Source organism: Tinamus guttatus, unplaced genomic scaffold (assembly GCF_059628265.1).
Source record: "Tinamus guttatus ecotype Peru unplaced genomic scaffold, ASM5962826v1 Tinamus_guttatus_pri_ptg000104l, whole genome shotgun sequence".
Lineage (NCBI taxonomy): Eukaryota > Metazoa > Chordata > Aves > Tinamiformes > Tinamidae > Tinamus > Tinamus guttatus.
Window position 1 is genome coordinate 2,315,577 of NW_028288638.1, and position 24,141 is coordinate 2,339,717.

The 24,141-nt window shown below is 39.5% G+C and overlaps 1 protein-coding gene across 1 annotated transcript; it reads right to left on the minus strand.

Annotated features, from left to right (window-relative positions):
* Positions 1–2,012: 2,012 nt before the first annotated feature.
* Positions 2,013–22,737, minus strand: STK17A (serine/threonine kinase 17a). Its single transcript, XM_010223783.2, has 7 exons — positions 22,519–22,737; positions 15,501–15,713; positions 8,837–8,981; positions 4,399–4,525; positions 3,592–3,640; positions 3,315–3,494; positions 2,013–2,560 (listed from the first exon to the last, which is right to left on the minus strand). Exons 1-7 carry the CDS (start codon positions 22,707–22,709, stop codon positions 2,230–2,232), a joined length of 1,236 nt encoding a protein of 411 aa, XP_010222085.2. The 5' UTR covers positions 22,710–22,737; the 3' UTR covers positions 2,013–2,229.
* Positions 22,738–24,141: the final 1,404 nt, after the last annotated feature.

Below are 24,141 nucleotides of genomic sequence, written 5' to 3' on the forward strand. Positions count from 1 at the left end.
ACGGCTCCTCCTGGGTGCGCGCGCGAGCAGCCAGAGGAAGAGGCTGGTGGCGCCGGCCTGATCGGCACCGCGGGCACAAACGCGCGCATGAGGCAGCACCTGCTCCTCGCCGTGTCAAGGCCCGCGCCGCAACCACGCTGTGGGCTCAGAAATCCCTGCTTCGTTCCTATTATTTGCCAACCACAGTTAGCCAAAGAAATCTTTCCTGGAATGAGTCTACCTGGTTCCTGGCTACGGGAAGGCAAAAAACAAACAAACGAAGCCCACAGCCAGTGACTAATTTCTCCACAAGTACTACGGGCATCTCCACGTTACAATAATCCAAGCGGAACTATCCGAGCACTACTGGCGGTTTTCTTATACAAAAGGTCCTTGTGGTGTGCGCTGTCTCTACCTACACCTATTTTGCTATGTGGGTCAATAGCAGAAATGCCGAAGGAACTGTTTAATTTGGGCACATTTCTTTCTGATGTGGTCTCAAATGAAGGCAAACAGGCCTCCAGCAGTGAAGCACCATGGAAAAAATGCACAACCCCTCACACAACATCCTGCTATTTTCTTTCAGTGTCTTTACTAATGATTTCTCCTCCCCATATAGCAATACTGACCAGATCACCCCAACACTGTTTGTGTTATTAATAAGCCATTTACCTTGTGTGAAGGAGGAACTGTAACAGCAGCTCTGATCACTAAACTCCTGCTCATTAGAAAGAGTAAGAACATTCCTAGTACATGTTTGACATTAGGAAAGAGTCTATTGCAACACGAGCAAAAAAAATAAAGAGAGAAACTAACTTAAGAATTTCTATTCATTGTTTTATAGCAAGAAAACATTTGTCAGGGTTTATTATAAAGAAACAGCGTAAGGAAACCAAATAAATAGTTGAACAGTTAACAGTATGCAATATAATAGCACTAAACTTCAATTACATAAAAATTAAACTTTGGAACAGCATCAATATGAAAGATTTCTTAGAAAACTAGGACTCCATCCAAGAGCCTCAGATCTGTACATGGCAAAAAAACAGTTTTGATGCCCAGGTGGTTCCTGCTTCATCCTCTAATGGGGGACCCTGTCCATGGAGAACCATCCATGCAGCGCCCTAACCCCTCTCAGCCCAGCCCTACAGACCCTGTTTTACCCAAGTCTGCACAAGGCACTTCATTACCTGGGGGAAGGGCTATCTTTTTCCTCAGCTGACAGCGACACTGAGCAGGGTTATGCAGCTCAGCCTCAGGATGCTCCTTTGCTCTTAAAGCCACTGTTAGAAGACAAAGAAGTCAGCAATGAGCTCTGGCTCAGGGCAGGGCAGGGGAAGGGGGATGCTGCCCTCAGGGCCTGATTTAGCAGCAGCTAGACCAGCATTTTGAAGCCAGTGGAGAGAACGTCACTAACTTGAGCAGAGCTACCTCATGCCTTGTATCATTTTTCCCCTCTCATCACCACACTCTGTGCAGTCACACAGAGCTGGGTTTTATTTGGGCATCTAGCCCAGCACAGGAGAAGGGAGCAGTCTCTCCTCCTCCTCACGAGTGGCCTATTGATGACAACTTGTCACCCTCCACGCCAGGGTGTTACTGTGCTCCCAGACCATGGATTTGCTCGCCGGTGGGCTAAGCTCTCCTGCTGATAAACCCAGCCCGCAGCTGGCCTGGCTCCAAGGCCGGGCAGCCTGGGTCTCTGCCCTGGCATAAACTCAAGGAAATATGTACATAGCATAGCTTCCAAACCTGCAGGCTGAGCCAGCCAGATTTGCTCCTGTACAACTGTTAGATCAGTAGAGAGTTCCACTGAAGTCAGGTGTGATAAAAGGTGTTTGAAGAAAACCCAGCATTATATATGTGCATTAAATGGCAAAATACATCCTAAACAAACAAACAAACAAACAAACTCCCCTTTTGGCCATTTGTCACTGAAATGCTCCTTCTCATGTCAACTTCTCCAGAACGCTGGAACAATTAACAGACTGCTATCCAGAGACAAAAATCAGAAAGAAAAACGCAAACAAAAATAAGTTTTTATCCTTGTTAAGTTCCTGTCAGCCACCTGCAACCTTGTTTAACTGTTCCACAAAATTAAAAGCTTGGCACATTTTCCTTAGTTGCCATTTCTGAATGTTTTTGTTTATCTAGAACATCTATTGCATATCAGAGATTCCCTTGGCTAAGATATTTGTTGCTTAGTAGAAACTCCTGCCTTTCAGTTATAGCTATAAAACTCCACAAAGTTCAGTAAATGAATTCTCCTGGTAACTCCTGCAGCAAAGGTTCCTCAAATTTAAATCGTTTGGAAATGGCTTTTTGCTCAGTTACTTTTTCCTTCTCTGACTGCCTACATTGTCCCAGCGTGTATGATGCCACTACAATTAGTTCTTCCGTCACGATGGATTCTTCCTCTTCAGTTTTCTCAACATCTGCACATTTCCCACAGGCAGAATCTGCCTCTCCCTGGACATCGCTGCTCTCCTCCCCTGTACTCTTGCTCCAGACCCTGTGAGCAGGATTATCGCTTTGCTGCAGCCAGGGATGTTGAAGACACTCTTCAGCAGTTGCCCGCTCCCTGTGCAGGAAGGGAAGTGTTAAAAAGAAATGTTAAAGTAAATTTGAAATCTAACATTTTGACTAAGAAATCCATACAAATCATTCCACTATGCACTAAACACTCAGTGATGCAAGCTTGTGCTGATTCCTATTTTTTGCCAGAAAAAAAAAACAGCAGCAATCCGGGAAATAAGTTTTTTAAACAACCAGATTAGGAGAACCTCAATAATTGTATATAGATACAATATATATAAATTATCCAATCCTTGCATTCTTCAAATATCTCCACGGAGAAACAGCAAGCACCTTCAGTAGCTGACAAGTCCCCTGAAGAACTGATTCTACAGATAACATATCTTCTGGTTTGAAAGATGCAATTTCCAGTTTGCCTCCCACTGAGGGAAACACAGTAGGGGACCAGAAGGGAGCAATGTACTTCTCCAAATCATCAGGACAAGAAGGCTCAAAGTATAGCTCATTTACAAATGCTACCAGCAGTGTGCACATAAGAGTTTACTGCACCACAAATTTTACTTTATTAATGATTTTCCAAAATGAATTAGTTATAATTACTAACATGTAGGTACATTCAGAACGTACAAGTTTGGAGGGAAATTGAGAACTTCTCTAGTTGTATACCTAAAAATACATAGGACATAATGAAAAGTGAATAAGCCAAGTATCCATATACTTTATAAATCAAAAGGAAAGTGAAAGCAATAAATATATTTAAAAATCAATCCAACTGATGCATTAGGGTACATTTTACTTACTCGGGCTTTTTAACCAGCAGTGTTTTGATGAAATCCACAGCAGACTCTGATATAAGGTCAAAGTCTTCTCCAGAGTAACTTATGTTCATCTGAGATATATTTAAGAATGTTTCTTGCTTATCGTCCCCTAAGAATGGCGATATCCCTGTTAACATGACATATGCCAGTACTCCAATGCTCCTAAATTAAAAACAGAAAATGGAAAAAGCAGATAATTCAACAAACAAAACCCCAAAACACTTTCAAGTTATGATGCCATTGATTTTTTTCAACTTACCACATGTCTGTTGCTGTACTGATTGGGTCATAACTCAGAATTTCAGGAGCTGTTCAGAGGAAAAAAAGTGTTTTTTTTGTCATATGCAGTCATCACATTGTGTGGTTATGTAGTGCAATAACAGCCATGTGGTATTATTTAATAATACAAGCCATCTGGAGCACGGCAGCCAGTTGAAATAAAGATATTCCTGTTCAAGTTATTTAAAAAGTTACTGTCATTTGTTGATTTAAAGTTATTTCTATTCTTACGTTTCACTGTCAACTTTAGAAGACCAGACCAATCTCTTCCTCAGCTAAGGAAACCCTACCAAAATTTCTTATGGAAATAAAGTTTCCATATCTATCATTCTATATCCCAGCAGTGAAACCCACACAGAATACAACACACAACTTCAGAGGTATCTTCAAGTACTTCTTCAAGATCTGGCATGATTCGTTTTCCTCCTCTTGAAAAAATTTAAACGGATGCACATTTTAGCCTACCAGGGCTAAAAGACTGTACTTAGTAAAAGGCAGAATACTTATTTTTCAACCTTTAATCTATGTAATATTTGTTATTACTGTTGGCCAGCTATCTACATTACGTACTCATCTGTAACACGGGGCACAATTACCACTCACGAGCCTGCCACGTCACTTCCAGCTTTACAGCAGGGCCATATGCAATAACACCTGAGTGCTTTAACACAGGAGCAACTCATCCAGCTTGGCTCTGAGCAAATCTGGACGTAGTTTTTCAATCTCAACTTCCCTCAAGCTTACGTAGTTCAGTCCTCACGACATCACTGTTTTAGTGAAAACTTACCTACATATTCCGGAGTTCCCATAATTTCTCTTAGTTCCTCACTGCTCTTCATTATTCTGGAAAGACCAAAGTCAACTATCTTTATGTCACCCAGAGGAGATTTACTGGTTAGTAGAATATTCTGGGGCTGAAAAACAAAACAAGCCGACTTTCAAGATCACCCAGGCCCAATGTGACAGCACGATGTTGCATAATTACATTCAATTGTACGTAGCAATGAGGTACTCTCTAACATGTACAACACTCAGGATTTGCTCGTCCAGGATGGACCTGAACAGACATGCAGGCTGGGAGGAGTGGCACGATTTTAAGTTTATGACAGAGAATCAAGAGTCTGCCTTTCTTAGTTTAGCACACATACACAAAAGAAACAGCCACTAGTTATAATTTAACATCTGCATGTGAAGCCCTCCATTCTGCACTTTACTCCTTCGTGCCAACTTTCTCCCCTGCTCTTCGTGCTTCCTTCCAATACAGGGTGGAAAATTCCTCTTCTTGAAGGATCTTCAAAAACTACTTAATAATGTAAAACCAAAACAAGAAACCACAGAACACATGGAACTCCTTTGACTACACCTGTTTACAGAAAGTCTGTTGCAACTGACTTCAATCTTGTTCAAAGTATGAACAATCGTATTATAGAACCCTAACTGCAGAACAGTTTTAAAAAATACAGCAACCTGAAAAACAGGTTTAAGAGCATCACCTTTGGATAAACTTGTTTGCTTTGACGTCACTAGATTCTGGCTGTCATTCTTCAAAGCTGACTTTGTGGCCATAAAGTGCCTTACCTTTTATTTCGTGTGCTCCCTTAGTTAAAATACCTACGAAGGCCAACCTTAAGTAGCATCTTTTACAGAGTTTGCAATCAAAGCACGTTGGTGGGGGACAGAAATATCCCTGCCACCCCAGAGGTCATTTTTCCACATTGGGTTTCACCATTAACTTTCCCCAAAGACACGATGGACCTTCTGGTCCCTGGTCAGCCAGACTTCTGCGATGAAACTTTTATTTATTGAGACACTGGATCATCTGGTATCAGAGATCTTTGAGAAGGAAGGGGAACAAACGGCTGCTGGCTGATAACCCAACTGAATGAACACCGTCCACACTCACTTCTTCCCCAATCACTGGGCCATCCCTTCCTCATTCCCTAGATTTCACACCGATAGCTTTGCTTTTGATCACAGAAACAGAACTGTAAAAAGAACATTTAAAAAACCTTGGCCAGTTCTTGTGGCAAGACCTAAATATAACTAAATGCTTTAATTTCTGAGAAGTTAAGCTACTGGTATTTAAAATTTGATGAAACAACTGCTAATCTATTTGCGAATGTATGTATTAAGAACAGCTTATTTTTTTGATTACAGACTGGGATCTGGCTGCCATACAAAAACCTTTTGGAACTACACATTACCATATGCTTTACAGTTCACATTTGGCATTCTCTATTTGTATTAGAAAAGCAAACATTTAAAAAGCTGCTCATGCCTCCGTCATTAGCCTCTCCGATGCACTTCCCAATAGGAAATTTAGTTTGTGAAAACACAAATAGAAAGCATGAGAAAAGCACTCATTCCCTATGCTTGAATCAAGAAAGTTTTTAATGAAACATTGCATAAAATCCACAAGACCTATGTTGAAATACTTGGTATTTCAGTAGCTGACATACTTGCCAAAAAAGTTTTTATTGTGTGCTTTTTTCTTTAACTCTCATCACCCACAACACATGTATGCCAAAAAAAAGCCCACGTCTAGGCCAAGCTAAGTCTAATCCTAATTCATACTGAACCATCAGTCACGTTTTCCTTAGTTGTACCTCTGGCAACATATAAATTGCTATATTTTAATGTGGTAAACATCCATCCTGCATCCACTTGGAATATTCAGCTGAGAAAATTAGCCTGTAACATGCTTCGTAGCAGCCACTTCCTTAGTAATTGCATTTATTTACTTTCTGAATAGTGGCATGAGCACCATCCCTCACATAGGGATTCTGCTCGCTGTCCTCGCTGTACATCATATTTTGAAAACAACACGGAAAGAAGGGAAACTAGCCCACTGGATAACCAGAGCAATATATGCCATAAGAATATCTACCTGGTGCACACTCATTCCCTCCCTGATTCAGCTGAATGCGTTTTACTCAACCCCATGGTATGTGAGAGGCAGCAAGTCCTCCCTTACAGGAGGGCTCACTCCTTAAAGCAGGACCACTGCCCCCTCCTCTCCCTTTTTTATTTTTACTTTCTTCCATTCCTAATCACCTGAAGATCAAGTCAAACAGCCAAAGAAAACAAAGGAAGAGAGTCTCCCTTACTCTGCAGCTTTTATGCACCACTGAGAGGAGATGAAAGACTCAGCAACGGAGTGCATGCACACTGTGCAAATTAAGTAGAACTAACACAGCACTGTTGAATGATACTTAGTTTGCACTCAGAAGCATTATATTCACTCCTTCTCCAAACTGAAACTAGGTGATTGCATTTTGCCATTAAAAACAAGTCAGGTTGCAAACAGCTTTCAGGAGATCCACCCTTTTGGAAAAAAACAGGTGGCAACTCTGATAGGCCAAGTCAAAAAAGTGTTTTTTACTCCCCTATAGAATATAGTGCTCAGTCTCACAGGAAAGATCTTGCAGCTGATACAGGGTCAGACAGTAGCCAAAGCAAGAGAGCTGTTAGTGCCATTGCTCCAGTTCATTATATTTTTTATATAATTCTAACATGACAAGCTTTTAAACAGTAACAACTACAATCACACACTGACAACTGTTTTGACTTTTAATTCTTCTGGGTAGAGTCTGATCTTATCCGAAGGCGTCACAGAAAGAACTGGAGGGACCGTTCTAAAGGTCTTTGTACAAGACAAATGAAAGAGAAGCCTTATATTTAGAGATCCCCAAATAAGACAACTACTGTAGCATAAGGGAAGCATTTTAGCACATATTTGTGAACTTTGATACTGGCTGACACACTGCTTGCTAGGAATACACTTCATGCAAGCAATCCAAACATTTATCTGCAGAGCAAAGTCTATTTACTTTAAAATTATCCTTTGAAATATGGGCCATTTTTCCTGTCTTCCAAGGCATGCAGATCAATCCTCAAATCCTCAAAACAGCCATAGCTTTTAACCCTACAGATTTAATCATCTTTATTTGCTAATATGCTGAAGAGTTCCCTATATCTTGTTTTGCAAAAGACCAACAGTCTTTTACATTGCAAAGTACACCATGCTGTAAACAGGACTCATTAAAGCCATTTTATTAAAAAAAAAAAAAAAAAGCCAAATTGCACATGTTGCACTAATGTATAAACATATGAACACTCAAGCATTTGAGAAATTAATTTGCTTTGCTAATTATGTAGTTATGAGTCAATAAAATAACGCTGGATCTTTCAATCAGCGAGAACCAAAGATGCTCTATTTCATAACATTAACTTTCTGATTTGTCAGAAAGCTTAAGCAAACTTGTGCTTAGCTTCGAATAAGCTACCTGTGTGCAAGTCATAATCAGCATCCCCAGTCTACTTTTGTCATTAAGTAAAAGGTGTAGACAAATAAAGCACAATGCATTGCTGATTGCAGAAACCCAACTGGTGTTATGTTAAGTAACACCACACATTTAACTACAAAAGCTATGAATATATACTGTCCACAAGTACATGTCTTAATTTTATATAATTTGCTTCAAGGAAATTTAATGGAAATTTTTTGGCCAGATGTAGTACATGTAGAGACAAAGTGGAGGTACCACATATCTTGCATAAGCAAAGTGGAACCTTAAGGGATTCTAACTGCTCTTGTTTTTAATCCTTTTAAATCTTTATTCTCACATTACTTGCTAGAAATTTCCCCTTAGTTCTTTAGAAATGTAAGAAAATATTAGAAAATTTGGAATGGAAGGCAGCTTTTATGTTGCCATGCTTAGTCATAGTAATATAGCTCAACCTCAAAGCTGAGATACAGCTGGAAGCTGAGGGAAAATAATTAACACTTGCTACCAAAATATGACTAATCATCTTCTGCATTGCTGTTATAGCTCTCAGACATACATAATACTCTGAATTTCTTATAGCGCTAAATCAATTGTTCCCTTATTTTCATCAAAACTATTACTCACTAAGAAAAAAAATTATATTGCACTTTAAGAAAGCCCAGGTCTCAGCTAAAGTACTCATTCCCAAATTAAGAAGTAATCAAAATTTGCTTTCAAATTAATAACATACAATTCAGTTGATGTAAGTTTGATACGCTCATATCAACCCATCAAAATCCCAGTAACTTTAATGTGTACTGCATCTCCAAAGGCAGAATTTTACTGTTTGAGGAACAGCCAGTTTAAAAGTGTTAATTATAAATTAGCATAACATAAGATCAGTAAGTCAGCATTTGACTGAAGAAAATCATGAGAAAAATACCGCAACAGTCTTACCTTTAAGTCGAGATGAACCACATTGTTTCTGTGTAAGAACGAAACTCCTTCTAAAATTTGCTTCATAAGTCGTTTAACATCTTTCTCTTTGAAGGCTTCCTCCCTTTCAGCCACACACTGGTCAAAAATTTCACCTCCAGCAGCACTATGGAACAATGTCTTTATTATTTCAAAGAATAAGCAATAGGCCTTTTTTGTTCTACAAACACTTATTTAGAATAAACAAATCAAGATCAGCAGGTGGTAATGCCCCGTAGTGGATTTTTGTCCAATTATTAAACATTCGGCAAACCTTTATAGTCTAGGAACTCTTGACAACTTCCATGAAGTAGGGCAGACTTGGTGAAAAAAATCTCTCAATTAAATTAGAGAATATGAAAGTTATGAAAGTTAAGTATGATACTACAAAAAGTTATGGGGCTCTTTTGGAGAGATCAGCATTCATCTCAAAGCATGATCTTTAGGACAATGTTTACATCAAAGATTTGTTTTTTGCCATTCCTATGGAAGAGAAAAAAATGTAATTTGACCAAGATAGGTTTTTGTTCCTATCACCCTTCCCGGAACACAACTTGGATATACTCAGAAAGACTAAGTAAAGTTTATAATGTGACTGACATGTTTGTGAAGTCTCTGGTATATAAGGATGCATAAAGTTTAAGTGGATTCCATCTAAAAATGCTTCTGAGAATTTAGCACTCGAAGTTTGGTTTCTTATCTTTATGTGTTTAAATAAATAATATATAAAAAGCTACAACAAAGAAATAAACAGAATATTTTTAAAGCACTCCAAAGTCATATGTAGCACCATCTCTGTATAGCAATGACTTAAGAACTCAATGTTTCACATGACTGTATGGCATTAGTAAGATGAGCAAAGTAGACACACAACCTTGAAACAAGAATGGGCATAAAAACATTAGAATGGGGCCATTTTGTACACTTGATTGCTGAATTATTACTTATCAAAGCATAAATAAAATTAACATGCACATAACTTCTGTTTCACATGAAATCCTATAGTCATTCCCTAGTGAAAGATGGTGAAAACCCTAGGGACAGTATCTTCTTCACTTGCTTCAGTTGTGCCACGCCAAATTCGACTTCCCACAAACATTAAACCTTATTGATGTGCACCAACCTATTTCAGGTCTTTGTTTGTTAATTTTTATTAAACTAGACTAGCTAGATCATCAAGAAAGATGACAGACATATTCAAAGATGCAACGAGACAGTGCTTCATGAATGGTGCACCTGCATTATATGCCTCCAGAAAAGAGCACTTAGGTACACTAAGAATTTTCATTATGCCAAAATCAACTTTGCTACTATAGTTTAAGCACCTTAAAAAGCCTCATAGTTTAAGCACCTTAAAAAGCCTCATGATATACAAAAGCTTCCTTTGCTTTAACAAATAGTCTCATTACCATTATTTGAAATTTTCCTGTAGATGACCTTGTAAGAACAGAAATTTAGAAATCGGTTCTGTTTCAAGTTTTTTTTATATATTTCTATTTCTTTAAATATATATATATATATATATATATTTAATTGGACAGGATTCAGATATCAGAGACTTTTTAAAAAGGCACACTGGGTATTATGTTCTAATATTCTAGAACAAATTCATATAAAAATAAACATCAGTAGGATCAAGATAGGGATAGAAAAGTGACCACTGTAATTAACAGAGGAAAAAAAATTGAGTCTTTTTCAAGAACGCCATAATATGTCACTAGGAATAATAATATAACCCCATGTAGCAGCAAGTTGTAATTCACATATGGTGCCAAAACATACTAGCAAAATTATCAGCATAGACCTATTTTACACCAACATGATTATTTTTCCAGTATAGTACTTAATTTATATATATATGTACACATGCATATATACACATACATATACATGAAATAAAGCATACTTCATTTTTAAAAGACACAGCTGAAAAAAATAAATCAAAGGGGAGACTTAAGCCCTTTGTCTACTATATGTCTGCTCAGTAGACATATAATAAAGTTATGCTAATAGCCAATTAAAACACTGAGGTTCACTGAAGAACACTAAGCTAAAGCATACACTCTAGAATTTTAATACTACACATCAAGAACCTTGGATTATATTTGTTAAAAGCCAAGGCAATAAAAGTTGAAGCAGGCATTGTCTCATGACTGAAATGGAGACACAGCTCTGGCATACGAGAGGAAGAAAAAAAACGGATCCATAAAAGGTTTTTTTTTTTTTTTTTTTTCCTCTCCAAATAGGAATTTAAGTAACTTGGAGGATGCCTAGGTTCATCAGCATCTTTAAGAGAGACCAGCAAATCCGCACCTTACAGAAACTTACACCCACTTAATGGCTTTTAAAACATGGCCCCTCACACCCACCATGGAGATTGGTATGCTTAGCTTTACAAAAGAAGTTTCATGTGAATTGATGGTTTGATAGGGAACGCTTCATTTTTATATCAAGTTTCTATTTGTGATACAGATATGATGACTTCTTCCAGACAATTCACTCCACCAGAAGGATATCATTGTCAGAGAATGCAAGAGGATAAATTACTCTAAGACTGTTTCGTGTATTGTTGCTGCGAAACACACACACACACACAGAAGGGATAAAAATACCTGTTAGGCATGTCACTTCTGTGATTTTAAACATACACAGGCCAAAAGTTCCCTCATGCTTAACGTTTATACACCTCTCCTCTAGAGAGAGGATAACTTCTGTTAAGCTGCAGCTTTCTGAATGATCAGTATGAAATAACTGCTTTGTAAACAACTGGACCCCCTTGCTCCACAGAGACTGCTCCTAGGGTGGAAAAGCCATTAAGCGTTAACAACGTCTTTAAGAAAACAAGCCTTCTTCATTTGGGAAGAGAAAATACTAAGAATCCCAGACATAGTCATAGTCATTTTGTGTATCACAAGAAAAAGACCAAACAAATCTCTATTTCAATGTCTGAAAATTTTAATTCTTCCAGCTGTAATGGATCAGACATCAAAGCAGTTTCCAAAAGACTCAAAACTGCAAGTCCTCAGAGTACAGACACATGGATAACAAGCTCAAAGACAGGCATTGCCTCCTCGTCTTAGCTAGGTGCACGCTTAGCTAGTAGGCAAGGGGGGCGGAATCTCTCAAACACGAGGCTACCTTAGTATACTGATATCCCCAAAGTCAGGGCTAACTGTGTAAAAACACCCCCGATGAGGGGACATATGGAAAGAAAGCACTCAAGATAGGAAAGAGTGAGTGTAAATAACCAGTATAGTGCAAGATGTCTTTTCCTACCTTTCAGAAGAACTTCAGTTTTGATTAGAGACTAAATTTTAAATTAAGCTCTAACAGGCAAGATGTAAACACTGGAACAGAACATTTATTTGTTATGTGTATTTTTGCTTCAAATTCCAGCTGTTGATCCCTATGCTGAATGAAGTTTCCTGCCAGCAGACCCTTACTTCATCCACTTCTAAAATAAGGAATATCAAGTGAAACCTCGCATGTCAAACCATCTATTCACACACAGAACAATAAGTGATGCCCAAAATGACACAAAATAATAACTGTCTGGGTCCAAATAGCTAACTGAGGTAAAAAGTACCTCATCCAGCATAACAAATATACTCCAAACATCTCCTCAAGATTGCAAGGACTTTTCTTCTTAAAGAAGGATAAGAAAGAGTCTAGTACATCTACACAAATCTACGCATGTATATCTACAAATATCTACAGAAGCCCCTGCCAGTCAGACCACCAGCTCAGAAGCTCTTCACAGAGCAGCATGTAACAGCCAAGATACTGGAGTTCCGCATGAAAGTTTTATCATCTGACCCACCACAACAGTATCCTCTATCCCTTGCACACATGTATAAACATAGTGATGAACATTTACAGACAGAAGTCAGTCCTTGATAGAAAGAGCAACCATGCCTCTGATAAAGATTCTGAAAAAGACAAGTCACAAATATTGAGCCAGAAATTAGATTAAAAGAAAAAAATATTTTGAAAATGCCAGTATTTCCAGATTATACTGTTACCTTTTCCAATGCATGTTCCAACATTCTTGTATTCATTCATTCCCTTTTTAGTGAAATGACTGACCCACAGATAAATTCCAGGCTTCACACACTACCCTTTCAGACTAGTTCCTACTCAACTTTCTAGCTGAGGTTTTGTGCCAATGGAGGGAAGTCAGGGCATGTTGTCAATTAGGGATGTGAGCGTGTAGAGCTTTGCCACTCCATGTCTGTAACCAGCTTTAATGTCTCCTTGCTTCGCACAGCTTAGAGCATGCATTAACATTTACCGGGCAATTTGAAATTTGCTCCCTGTTAAAACAGATGCTGCTTTAAAGAGAACTCTTCAGATCACTTTAACACTTCTTTTTTTCAAGGCAAAGCATCAGCATTCCCCTCATGTCAGATCTGTATCAACACAAATCTTCAAACCGTAGCAGATAAACAGGTATTTAACTGTTGCCCACTAAGTTTTTCTCCTTTCCCTGATAAGGATCTTGTACACAGACCATCAGGCTTAACAGAAACAGAATAATCTTATGCCCTAGAGAAGCTTACAGCCTAGGTACGTTCTTTAATCCTTTGCATACAGAATGTCAGAAATTTACTAACATTCATACCTGTTTTGTTGCAACACGTTTCTGGAACATGCTGACATTAAAGGAGCACCCAGACATATTTGCTGAAGTCAGTGAAAGAGTGTTTTTGTAATTTATAACTCCAACACACAGGTATTTATCTGGAACAAATGATGACTGTTTGATGCATATAAAAACAATAGTGCTGCTAATTACTGAACAACCTGGTTGCTAGTTAATACTTTGGATTAAAATGCATTTTGTAATTGTAAGAGAGAATTGAGCTCTTGAAGAAAACTAGCAGTTCTGCACTACAAGCATCACGAAGCCCATTGCTCAACTCAAGCTTATAGTTTTAATTTGTGAAGGGATATATTTTATTTAGACCTTTGTTGCCTGTGTTTAAGGCATATATATGAGTCTAATCACATTTTGGCAATATGATTTGCAAAATTCAAATGTCTGCTACATTTTACAAGTCACTAATATCTCAGCTGCAAAATGAAGTTAAAAAAGTATTTTCTAGATGTCTCTCTTAGCAGAGAGTTTCATTCCATTTCATTAAACTTCAATATTAGAGTTTCTGGACCACAAGATTTCTTACCATTCATTTTTACTATCCAGAAAGAAAAAAGTATTTGGAGTAGATATATATGGGAGACAAGTTAAACAGCTTCTAACTGCTAACTCTCCCTGCTTCTTTCCTAGTCACTAAAAATGCATAATGCTTGAAAAAGATCTTCACTGAGTTTATTAGCAACAAGCACGTAATCACCTATGGGTATTTAGATGTCAAAGACCCAAGCCTCTGAAATGCTAGATGTATTTGTAGCTGAAGAAACTTTCACCTAAACCAAATCAACACGAAGTGGAGGGGAAATGAGTAAGTGTAGGGTCCTAAATTAATACAGTGAAGAGAAACTATTCTAGGTCAGATTTATATCATTCTTATATTCCCTTCACTGGATCACTATGGTGTTAGACACTCATCTTGAATTTCTGCCCAAAAGGTCTTCAAAGAAACATTGGTACAGTGCTCTTGCCTTTTTCCAAAGAGTAAAAGACGTTTTTTCTTTTTGTAATACCACATTAAGAAGGAACAGTTAAGAACTTCTGAAGTCAGTCTAATCCTTGAGAAAAGTGGAAGTGCAAGTGAACACAGGCATTCAAGGCAGATAGCAAGACCAAAAAAGGAGGGTATAGAGGTTCAGTACTAAGGAGCATGCTCTTCTACATTTATATATTTCCTGAAACATCCTGCTTTTGAAAGATTTTTAGCTTAACCAGATACAGCAGCCAAGAACAGAAAGATTTCTGCACCATTTACCTACATAATGCAATCACAGCATTAACTATTAGTAAACCTATGAGTAGCATCTACTCCAAGGCCAGCTTTGTACAAAGCATAGAGATATTTCCATCTGAGAAAAGATTAGATTGATACCTGTCTAATTCTTGCCTCAAAAAGGAGCCTTTAAAAGCTAAACATTCCACTTAGATTTAATTTTGAAGAGATTTCAGACCAGTTTTTCACTGAGACTGAAAAAAGCAAACATGTGGTTACAGATTAGAATTTCATTATAGATCACATCATAGATTTTTTAAGACAGAAGATGCATTTCAACATGAGATTGCAAAAAAAAAAAAAAAGAAAAAAAAAAAGGCATCAAAACCAATCAGACTTCAACCAATAACAGATTTTACCCCACCTTTGGCACTGTCAGTGAAACAAACTTCAACATTTGAACAGATAATCAGTGTTTCTTCCCCACCCTCTTTTACAAAAAAGGGAGTATACAGTGTTTATATTTCACTGCAGATTTTTAACTACACAAATTAAGGTTCAGCCTTGAAAGATGCTACATAATTGGAGAAGTTTATTGTAATCTGCAATAATTAGAAGATTGTACATAACCTACTGTTTTCCTTGCAATTTTTTCAAACTCAAAAAGGATAATTGCCAAGCAACAAAGTCTTTTGTTATATTAATCATTGATGCACAATATTTTTACAGGATTTGTTTTGAACAAACACTACAGAATGTTACCCAAAAAAGTTAGTACTTACTATTCCAAGACTAAAATCATCTCTGTTGCAGTTTCATAAACTTCATGCAAGTTAATGACCCAAAGGTTGCATTGTGCCAACTCGAGAACTGCAATTTCATGGATTATTTCCATTCGACAATCTTGGCCCTTTCTTCTTTTTCTCATGAATTTTGCTGCAAACTCCTTTTCAGTTCCTTTCTGGATGCACTTCTTCACCACAGCAAATTTTCCTCTGAAACCAAAGAAGAACTGAAAGTTAAACATAAGTCATATAACTTAAGTACTGCCCTTATAATTTAGCACTTCAGGAAATTTGATTAAAGAAAAAAACAAAAACAAAAACCACTGCATGTTAAAATAGGTCCTCAGTTTATAAGTTAGGAACATCACAGCCTAGAATGCTCTTTGGTCATTTCCACCAAAAAATAAAGACTTATCCGTCAATTCAGGAAACCTATGATTTCAGAAATACTAAACAAAAACTGTGCTTTTTTATTTCAGAAATACTGAACAAAAACCCCTCATAAGAAAACCTTTTGAAAGCAAGGTGTACACATGTGCAATTTGTTCTTTACGTGAGTACATTAAAATAATTTAAGTATTTGATATACCCTATTCAAGGCAACAAAAATTAGCACTCTTACTGAATCATTTCTCAATATCCTGTTCCACTTTTTATGCAGTATCCAGATGCTGCATTGCATAATGAAAAATAAACTTGTAGGCTTTTCTGTGACTGTTTCTCATATCAAAGCACTTCCCAAAGCAACCTTCAGGAAACTACTGATAAAAAAGCGTTGCCTCGTTTTACAAAAAGCAAATAGCAGCAGAATGCTTAAGGACTGAGATAGCTACCAATTCCAAGTATCCTATTTAAAACACTATGATGTGCATTTTCAAAGGTGGAACATGGTATTTTCACATGCTATACTTCCAGTGATAACAGCTATAGCTTTGATTGTTTAACAATTTTCAAAATCCCTTATTTCCGGTCTCACTGTATGCGCAAGAGACACAAAGTTCATTAAAAGAATAAGCAATTTAGCCCAAACAAACCATTCTAACAAGATTTCTATGACAATATTAGTATGAACACACACAAACCAGAACTAAACATAGTGTTTAACACACTAACGGGTATCATTTTGGACAAAATATACAACTGTATAGTGTACAGTTTTCATGCGTAAAAGCTGCAGAAATAGTTTCAAAATTCTTTATTGCAGCTTTTAATTTAACTTATTGTAGCCTAAGCAAAACCAAATAAGAGTCCTCATCTTCTTTGAAATAGAGCTACATGGATTTTGCCTCTCCCCTCTCCAAACTGAAGTTTACAGAATTAACTCATTTAGCGTTATGTCAAAACTCTTCCACTTACAGATCTTAACCTATGGGCAAGCTGCCTCCCATGAGAAAGGAAAGAATTATTTTAAAAGTTGTAGTCAGTTGGCTTAAAATAGATACTTGTTTCAGAGTTGTCCAGTCAAAACAAATGAAGCCGAATAAACAGCCACAAAGTGGGCATTTGGTAGATGATCTGACTAAAATAATCTGACTTGTAACTACTGAAGCAACCACAGCATTTCTCTAGGAATAACATATTGCATAAGCACACAGTATTTTCAGCATTATAGATATTGGAAAAGATCAGAGCCGAGTCCAAATATCCGTGAGGACAGACACACAGTAACAATATGCTTTAAATGCCTTGAATCTAATTACTGGGAGAAAGTTCTAAATTAACAACATAGGTGTTATGACAATATTACAGCTTTGTAAATGCAGGAAAACATTATTATGGTTTTGCAGAATAAGGAAGGTTTGGTCAAGAGATAACTAAAAAAAAAGCTTTAACGAATATGAAAATTACCACAGAATGCCATAAAAGGAAGAGCCACCTAAAGTCCCAAATAAAGGCTAATAATTTTTGAGGCCACTGGTAAATCAAAAAACACATTGGACGAAATCAAAAAATGTGTTCGGGGGGACAGCTTGTGGGGAAGGACAGAAATAGCCCAAGAGGGTGTGCTCAGAATCCAAGGAAAAGATGCTGTGTGGTCAGTGTTTCCTCTTAAGCAGAGCTCTAAGAGGCTTGCAACGCGCGTGTCGCAACCGCAAGGGTGAACGCCTCTCCGGCACTGCCAGCAAGAGCAGCCGCGCTCATGGAGCCAGGGAGAAGGCAGACATGCATCTCCGACACATTCATGAGACGAATTTAGGCATTTACGGAGGTGTAACAATCTCTGCTCAAGCTAAAGAAAGAAACTCTAAGACCCTTAACAGCAAGTTATTTTAATACCTGGTGATTCTAAACCTTTATGCCAAAAATCTAGACCCTTGGCTTCAGCCCTTGCAGATTTTTTTTTTTCTTAAGTAGTCTCTGAACTCCTCCTTACTCCCTAATCAAAAGCTGTTTAGAGAGGTTTAAAATCTAGAATTAGTACTGGTTTTCAGAAGCACACTTTTAAGGGTGTTTAAATCAGCAGATCTACCTGGAAGCCAGCAAGCAGTCTAATGAGAGCCCCATGGCTGCTGATGTACCTACCACACGTGAGTCACTATGGAAATAAAGCAATATTGAAGGGACAGAAAGGGGCAGCCCCCAGCGTGTGTGGCCATGCATGTGCAGCAGAGCTGAGCTGGACAGAAGCCTGATAGGCGACGTAATTAAACAGGCAGGTTACCCAAGTGCTCAGCCGGCTGACAAGCGCCAGCTCCGGGTTGTGAAGATGAAGAATCCCGCCTGGATTCTTGATGGCTACACCTATAATTAGAGCTGTTGCAGCTACTGTCTGCAGAACTCGCCTCTTCTGAATTTATCCCCCCATTAGATCAGACCTAGAGAAAATTGATGAGCTTTATTAGTTATAAAGTTTATTCCTGTGTAGCTACCTCAGCTCCTGTCTGAGATGAATTCAGAGCTAAGATCCAAAGACACCATCCACTGGACCCGCAAAGCCAAGGAATACATACACACACACACACACAGACACACACATATTTTTAAATACAGATAACATAATAGGTGTAAACAAGTGTTCTGATAAAATACAAAAAACTGCATACATACTTCACTGCTGCATTTCTTAAAATATTTCTCTCAATTGCTTACAGAAAAAATACATCTGCTCTTAAAAGTATTATTAAATCACAGCACTGCTAGTTTTGCTCTGTTAAGAACTATAGCGGGAATGTCATATTTAAGGAAGAACAATTTTGAAAAGATATTTTTCATGTTTGGTCCGAAAGTTAAATATGGACTACTAGATATCAAAGCAATACAAACAAAATGCTTTAAGACAGGCAAGAATAGGACACCAGAAGTAGCTCTCAGTCTTCACAGGAGTCTTGCTCAAGAAATGTTATTTAAGATGCATCATGCTGAATTATGAAGAAACTCAGAGTCATCTTTTTAGACTGTCAATAGAATCAACATCATTTCAACCGGCACAGAACACCCTAAGAGCTTAAGAGAAAAAAGTATCACAAATCAAACGCTGAGTCAGAGAAGCAAGAACATTTACATCATACCAATTAATTTTGGTTGTCACAGGCTGCAAAGAACAGAGAATTAACCTTTAATGAATATTTTTAAAGTGACCTATAAAGGACTTTAACTCCTTTTAGAAAGCTTAGAAGACCTTTCTGAGATCCACAAAACTACATACAGCTACATATGAAATAATTCATACTGCAAATTTTGATTAACGTATGCCTATGTTTTCAGTTTCTACTAACTTCAGTTTCTAAGTAGAGAGTCGTGCTGATCGTGTGCAATTTACTCATACAAATTTAGCCTCAATGCTGGAACCAACTACTTGCAGGTCTCCGTTCCTAACTTTATGCATTTACTTTAACTTTATTCCACAGCTGTGTTTTACCCTACCTGTGCTACTGCAAAAAACATCTTAGAATAAAATGTGATCACATATACACTCTTAGAGTTGCACAAAATTGTGCAAGCATCTAAGAGCAAATAAGGTGCAAGTTAGAAAACTACTCGAGTAAGTGCTTAAGAAGTGCATAAGAGTAGGCAAAAGAAACTGCACACAAGTTACATGCACATGAAGTTACAGTTAGATCCGTAGTTGAAAAACTCCCTTAATGCTCCTTTCAGCTCCTCAGCTGATTTAAATACTTCTGCTTTTTAGCTGAGTAAATTTTTAACAAAAAGTGCACCGACGACAATCACCAGAAGTACACTCTGTAGAGCTTGCCTGTTTTGCCAGGAGTAGATTGCTATTTCTAGAACTGATCATTTATGACCACTGTTACCTACCAGTGAGAAGAAAACTAGGTCTGCCATTTACTACTTTTTGTATACAAATTATGAGTATCAGTCTGGACACAACTTGCTCACATCAGTACTCCACACCACAACACTCTATCCATGAGCTTAACAAAAAATAGATCAGATGATAATATCTTGTTCACAATTACTTCCATGAAAGAACCTCCAAAGTGAAACAGCCAAGTATATAAATATAATTACACTAGACAGTATATAAGCTTTGGGAAATATAAATCAGTGATGAAAAATGTTAATTGGGGTGGTGTTTCTGGAAGATGGAGTTTAGGTATTCAGAAAGTACCAAGAGTATACTTACGAGTATCCTTCAACTTAGTGACCACAAAAATATAAAAATATTGTTCCTCATTTAACACCAAAACTTCAGCTTGACTGCAGTGGGTACGGGGAGCAGCCAAGCAGCTGATGCCTGCCCTATCCCCTGCAGAGGTTACACTCCTCAAGCCAATGTAGCACAAGCTAGTGCAGAAGCCAGAGAGAGCTGCACACCAATGGCATCTCTGAAATGCCCAACAGCCCTTTGATTTTAAACCCTACTCAAATTGAAATGGAGATCTGGGTGGAAAGATTCTGGTTTCAAGACAAAGTCAATAAGACTGTGAAGATCAGCCCAAAATTTAACTTACTAAAATATTCAGTTAAAAAAAAAAAAAGTGACTCTGTTTTCCATGTTAGTTTAAGCAACTTGAAATATTTTTCCAGATTAGCCATTGTACCAAGATTTTAGTATTTTTCCTGAATTCATCTGTAGGTTTTTTTTTTTTTTTTTTGCCTAGCAGTTGTAGTTGAATAGACTCACTCACTTCTAGGGCTAAGTCACCCTCGTCGGTGCCTGTCCTTGCTTCCTCTCACTTCCCACCTCCTCTGCTTAGAGGTGACAAGGGACCCAGGACAAAGGGCCCAGTGCCACAGCCAGCTCCAACGCACATATGTGTGGGCTGAACCGGAGGCCAAAGAACTCGTACCTCCCGAGTTCATGCAGCTGCACTGCTCTCAGCAGCAGTACTGAATTTGCTTCCTTTTAAAACCAACTCTAAACAAAATTTATGTGAACAATTTTTTTTGAAATCTCTATCTGGAGATCAACTTTTAAATCATTTTTCCCTCAATTCAGCAAAAAGGGATTGACTAGTAGAGACTCTATCACCTTTGTTTCCTCAGCAAAATGGAATTAAAATAACGTATGTTACATGTACAGAGCTGCATTTTGTCCAAGACCTAAAAATGTGTCACATATGGTTGACAATCTGTCCCAAGTCCTTTGCAAAGATAAACCCTACTTGGAAGTAAAACTTCTGCGCTTTCTAAACAGATAAAAAAAAGAAGAAACTATTTCTGTCAAGTGTACTTTCTTAACAAGATGTAAGACATTTAGAAATGTTAGAGGGACTTCCATTTGACTCTCTTGCTTTGTCGCAATGAGTTGGCAAGAAAAAGTCTATCATGGAAGTGCTTCTGCTAAAAACCTACTTTCGTTATGCAAGTGCCATAGGAGCCCCCTAAACATTACAAAATCTTGACCTAAAAAACAGTACATACATTCAAATGTACCAATTTCTGTATCTAAGAGAAGATAATGACAACAGTCTGAAACTGTTGTGAAACGCAAGACAAACATTTAGAAGAGAAAACTTTTTAACATAATTGTAGGTACACAATCACAACCACCATGTGAAGATCACCTCCACATCCAGGGTTGGTCAAGAATAACTCTATGCAGAAAGCCACATCGAGGTTTACTGTTCAACCTAAAGAATGAGATTTGCAGCACCATGAATTGCTGTTCACTTAGGTTTTAGTTTGTGCACCCAAAGGAACCACTACCTTCACCTAGTATTTTTTTGATGAGTATGGTTAATGAATATCAACCAGCTTGTAATATAAGCTTTCCCTCCACGGCGCAGCTACTAAGTCTTTGCTAAAAAGCCACCCGAGCTCTGAAGAAATAAAAAAAAACACATAAACTGTGAGTACATCCTGTGTTGCGTTGCCCCGGTGGCTACTTAACCGCTGCTCAGTATTTGCAGTGTTTTCTGGCCCATATTTACCTAGCTTCAGTCTGCAGGCCCTGGCATGGGGGTTATGTCACACTGAAGGGAGCTTCCTGGCTCTGTGGGCTCCTTCTCCCACCTGCTTCTCAGTGTGAATGCTCCAGGCTACTATGTTTAAGCAAGCGTTAGTCTATTACTATCCCAGTTGCTAAGGCAAGCATTGGGTTGGCACATTTTTTGAAGCACTTACAGTGCTCTGCAACACTCCTTGTCTCTTTCTCACCAAAAAGGTTACTTTTGCTGCTGCATAAATGCAGCTGTGCAGCTACCTTAGCTTGCCAAAAATGCATATTAAAGAGCATATCTTACAGTCTATCTTGGGCTGTATCATCTCATCTTTTTGATCTGAAGGCTCTTTATCTAAGGGACACGAGATCCTGAGCAAGAGCGCTGTCATTAGTGCAAGCAGTGACAGACTTTCAGGCAGAAGCACTGGTCTAGCAGTGCTGAAAAACTCCACACATCCTGGTTTTGGGATGTAAAACCTTTTAACGAGGCTTCCGCCTCGAAGCTCGCTGGCAGCCTGCGAGGTGCCTCTCAGAAACCGAGCGTGGATCCAACCTTGGCTGCGAGGCGCTGGCGGAGTCACCTGCAGAACCCGAACTCTTTAGCTTTTCACTTCTTTGCGTGAAATTTCACCCCCGCGTAAGGCAGCGACCAGCTCCCCCCGCACTCACCTGCCGAGCTCCCTGCCGGGGCTGAGGCTGTAGCGCTCCTGGAAGGGCTCGGTGCGGATGGGCGTGCGGATCTCGCTGAGGAGGCCGCCTCGCCGCCGCCCGCGGCCGGGCTGCGCCTGAGGGGGCGCCGGGGGCGGCCGCCCCTCGCGGCAGCGGCTCCCGGGCGCCGGCTGCTTCTCCTCGGGGCTCATGGCGCGCGGCTCCCGCCCACCCCCGCTCCGCGGCGGGGCGGCTTCTCCCGGGCCTCCCTCTCCCGGGGCGGCTTCTCCCGGCTCCGCTCCCGCCACCGACGGCCGCCGCTGCTGGGGAAGCGCCGGGCACCGCGCGCCGCTCCGGGCGGGCGGGCGCGGGGGCGGTGCCGCGCGGGCCGCCCCGCCCGGAACGCGCCGCACCTTGGCGGGCGGCGCCGCGAGCGGCGGGGGCGCAGCGCCACCTGCGGGCGCGTGGCCGTTGGCGGCCGTTGGCGGCCGTTGCGGCGAGTGGCGGGAGCCCGCTGGGGAGTCGAAGCCGCGGGCTGCGGCTTTGGGGCCGCCGCCTGAGGTGAAGCCCCAGGAGCGGGTCACGGCGCCCGTGCGGGGAAGGGAGCAGGGAGGCTCGGGTGGACGGGAGGGCTGTCCGAGCCATCCGAGCCGGCCTAGGGTCCATCCAGCAGAGAAAGCCATGTGCTCGCAGAGGCAAGGCCATGTTTCTGAGGAAACACCACCACCACCAACTAGCCTGGGGTCAGGAGGGGCCGCGCTTTCAACATGTCATCATATCTGAGCTAGGATTCATCTATTAAGCTGAAAAGCAGTACAAAAACAATTGTAGCCCCCCATCCCCCTCCTTTTTTTCCTATTTTTTTGGTAATAATGTAGTTCAGCAGCCTACCACAAGATACAGCAGTAAACAAAACTGAAGTGCTTTTAAAGGGATTGTATGTTAACGAGTACTAATACGTATCCTTACATTAGCAAGATTAAGAATTTAGGACGTAAAATTTGGCATCGTAAATTAGTTGAGAAGTTTTGTCCTGCATATAGTTATATCTAGTTACGTACATAGTTAGTAATTTTGTATTCCCATGAAGCCTCTGGTTTTGGTCACTGTACAATATATCATAAAGCAGTGGCCAAAATATCAGGGTAAAAAGAGGATAGGACTGATGTGGTGTGAGAAATTTTTGCGCTTTGGGATCTGGCAGGGCAGAGCAGTCATGCTGTGTGCAGAGGTTGTTTCTGCTGTAGCTCAGTTGATGAGTGAAGCTGGAAAAGGCTTCAGAAACGGCCGTGTTCACCTCATTTCCCAAGTCCTTCCCAATGGCGTGCTTAAATGGGCATTTCTTTTAGGAAAACTGTTCTGTGTTAATGGCACTGAGTTGCTGCCACTGCCTGCCAATATGTGGAGCACAAAAGAAAAAAATAATACAGAAATAAGCCAAAATGCAGGACGGGGTTGAGGCCATTGATCAATGGCCCAAATGACCCCAGCCATTAATCAATGATGATTCAAACGTAAGTGAGTACAACTGCTGAGAGGGCTTTTTTTTTTTTTCTCTCGGCTTCCACCATTTACCTAATGCCAAATCAGATTTACTGAAATAAGTAATTTAGGAATAAAATCCAGAACTAGTGTATACAATAA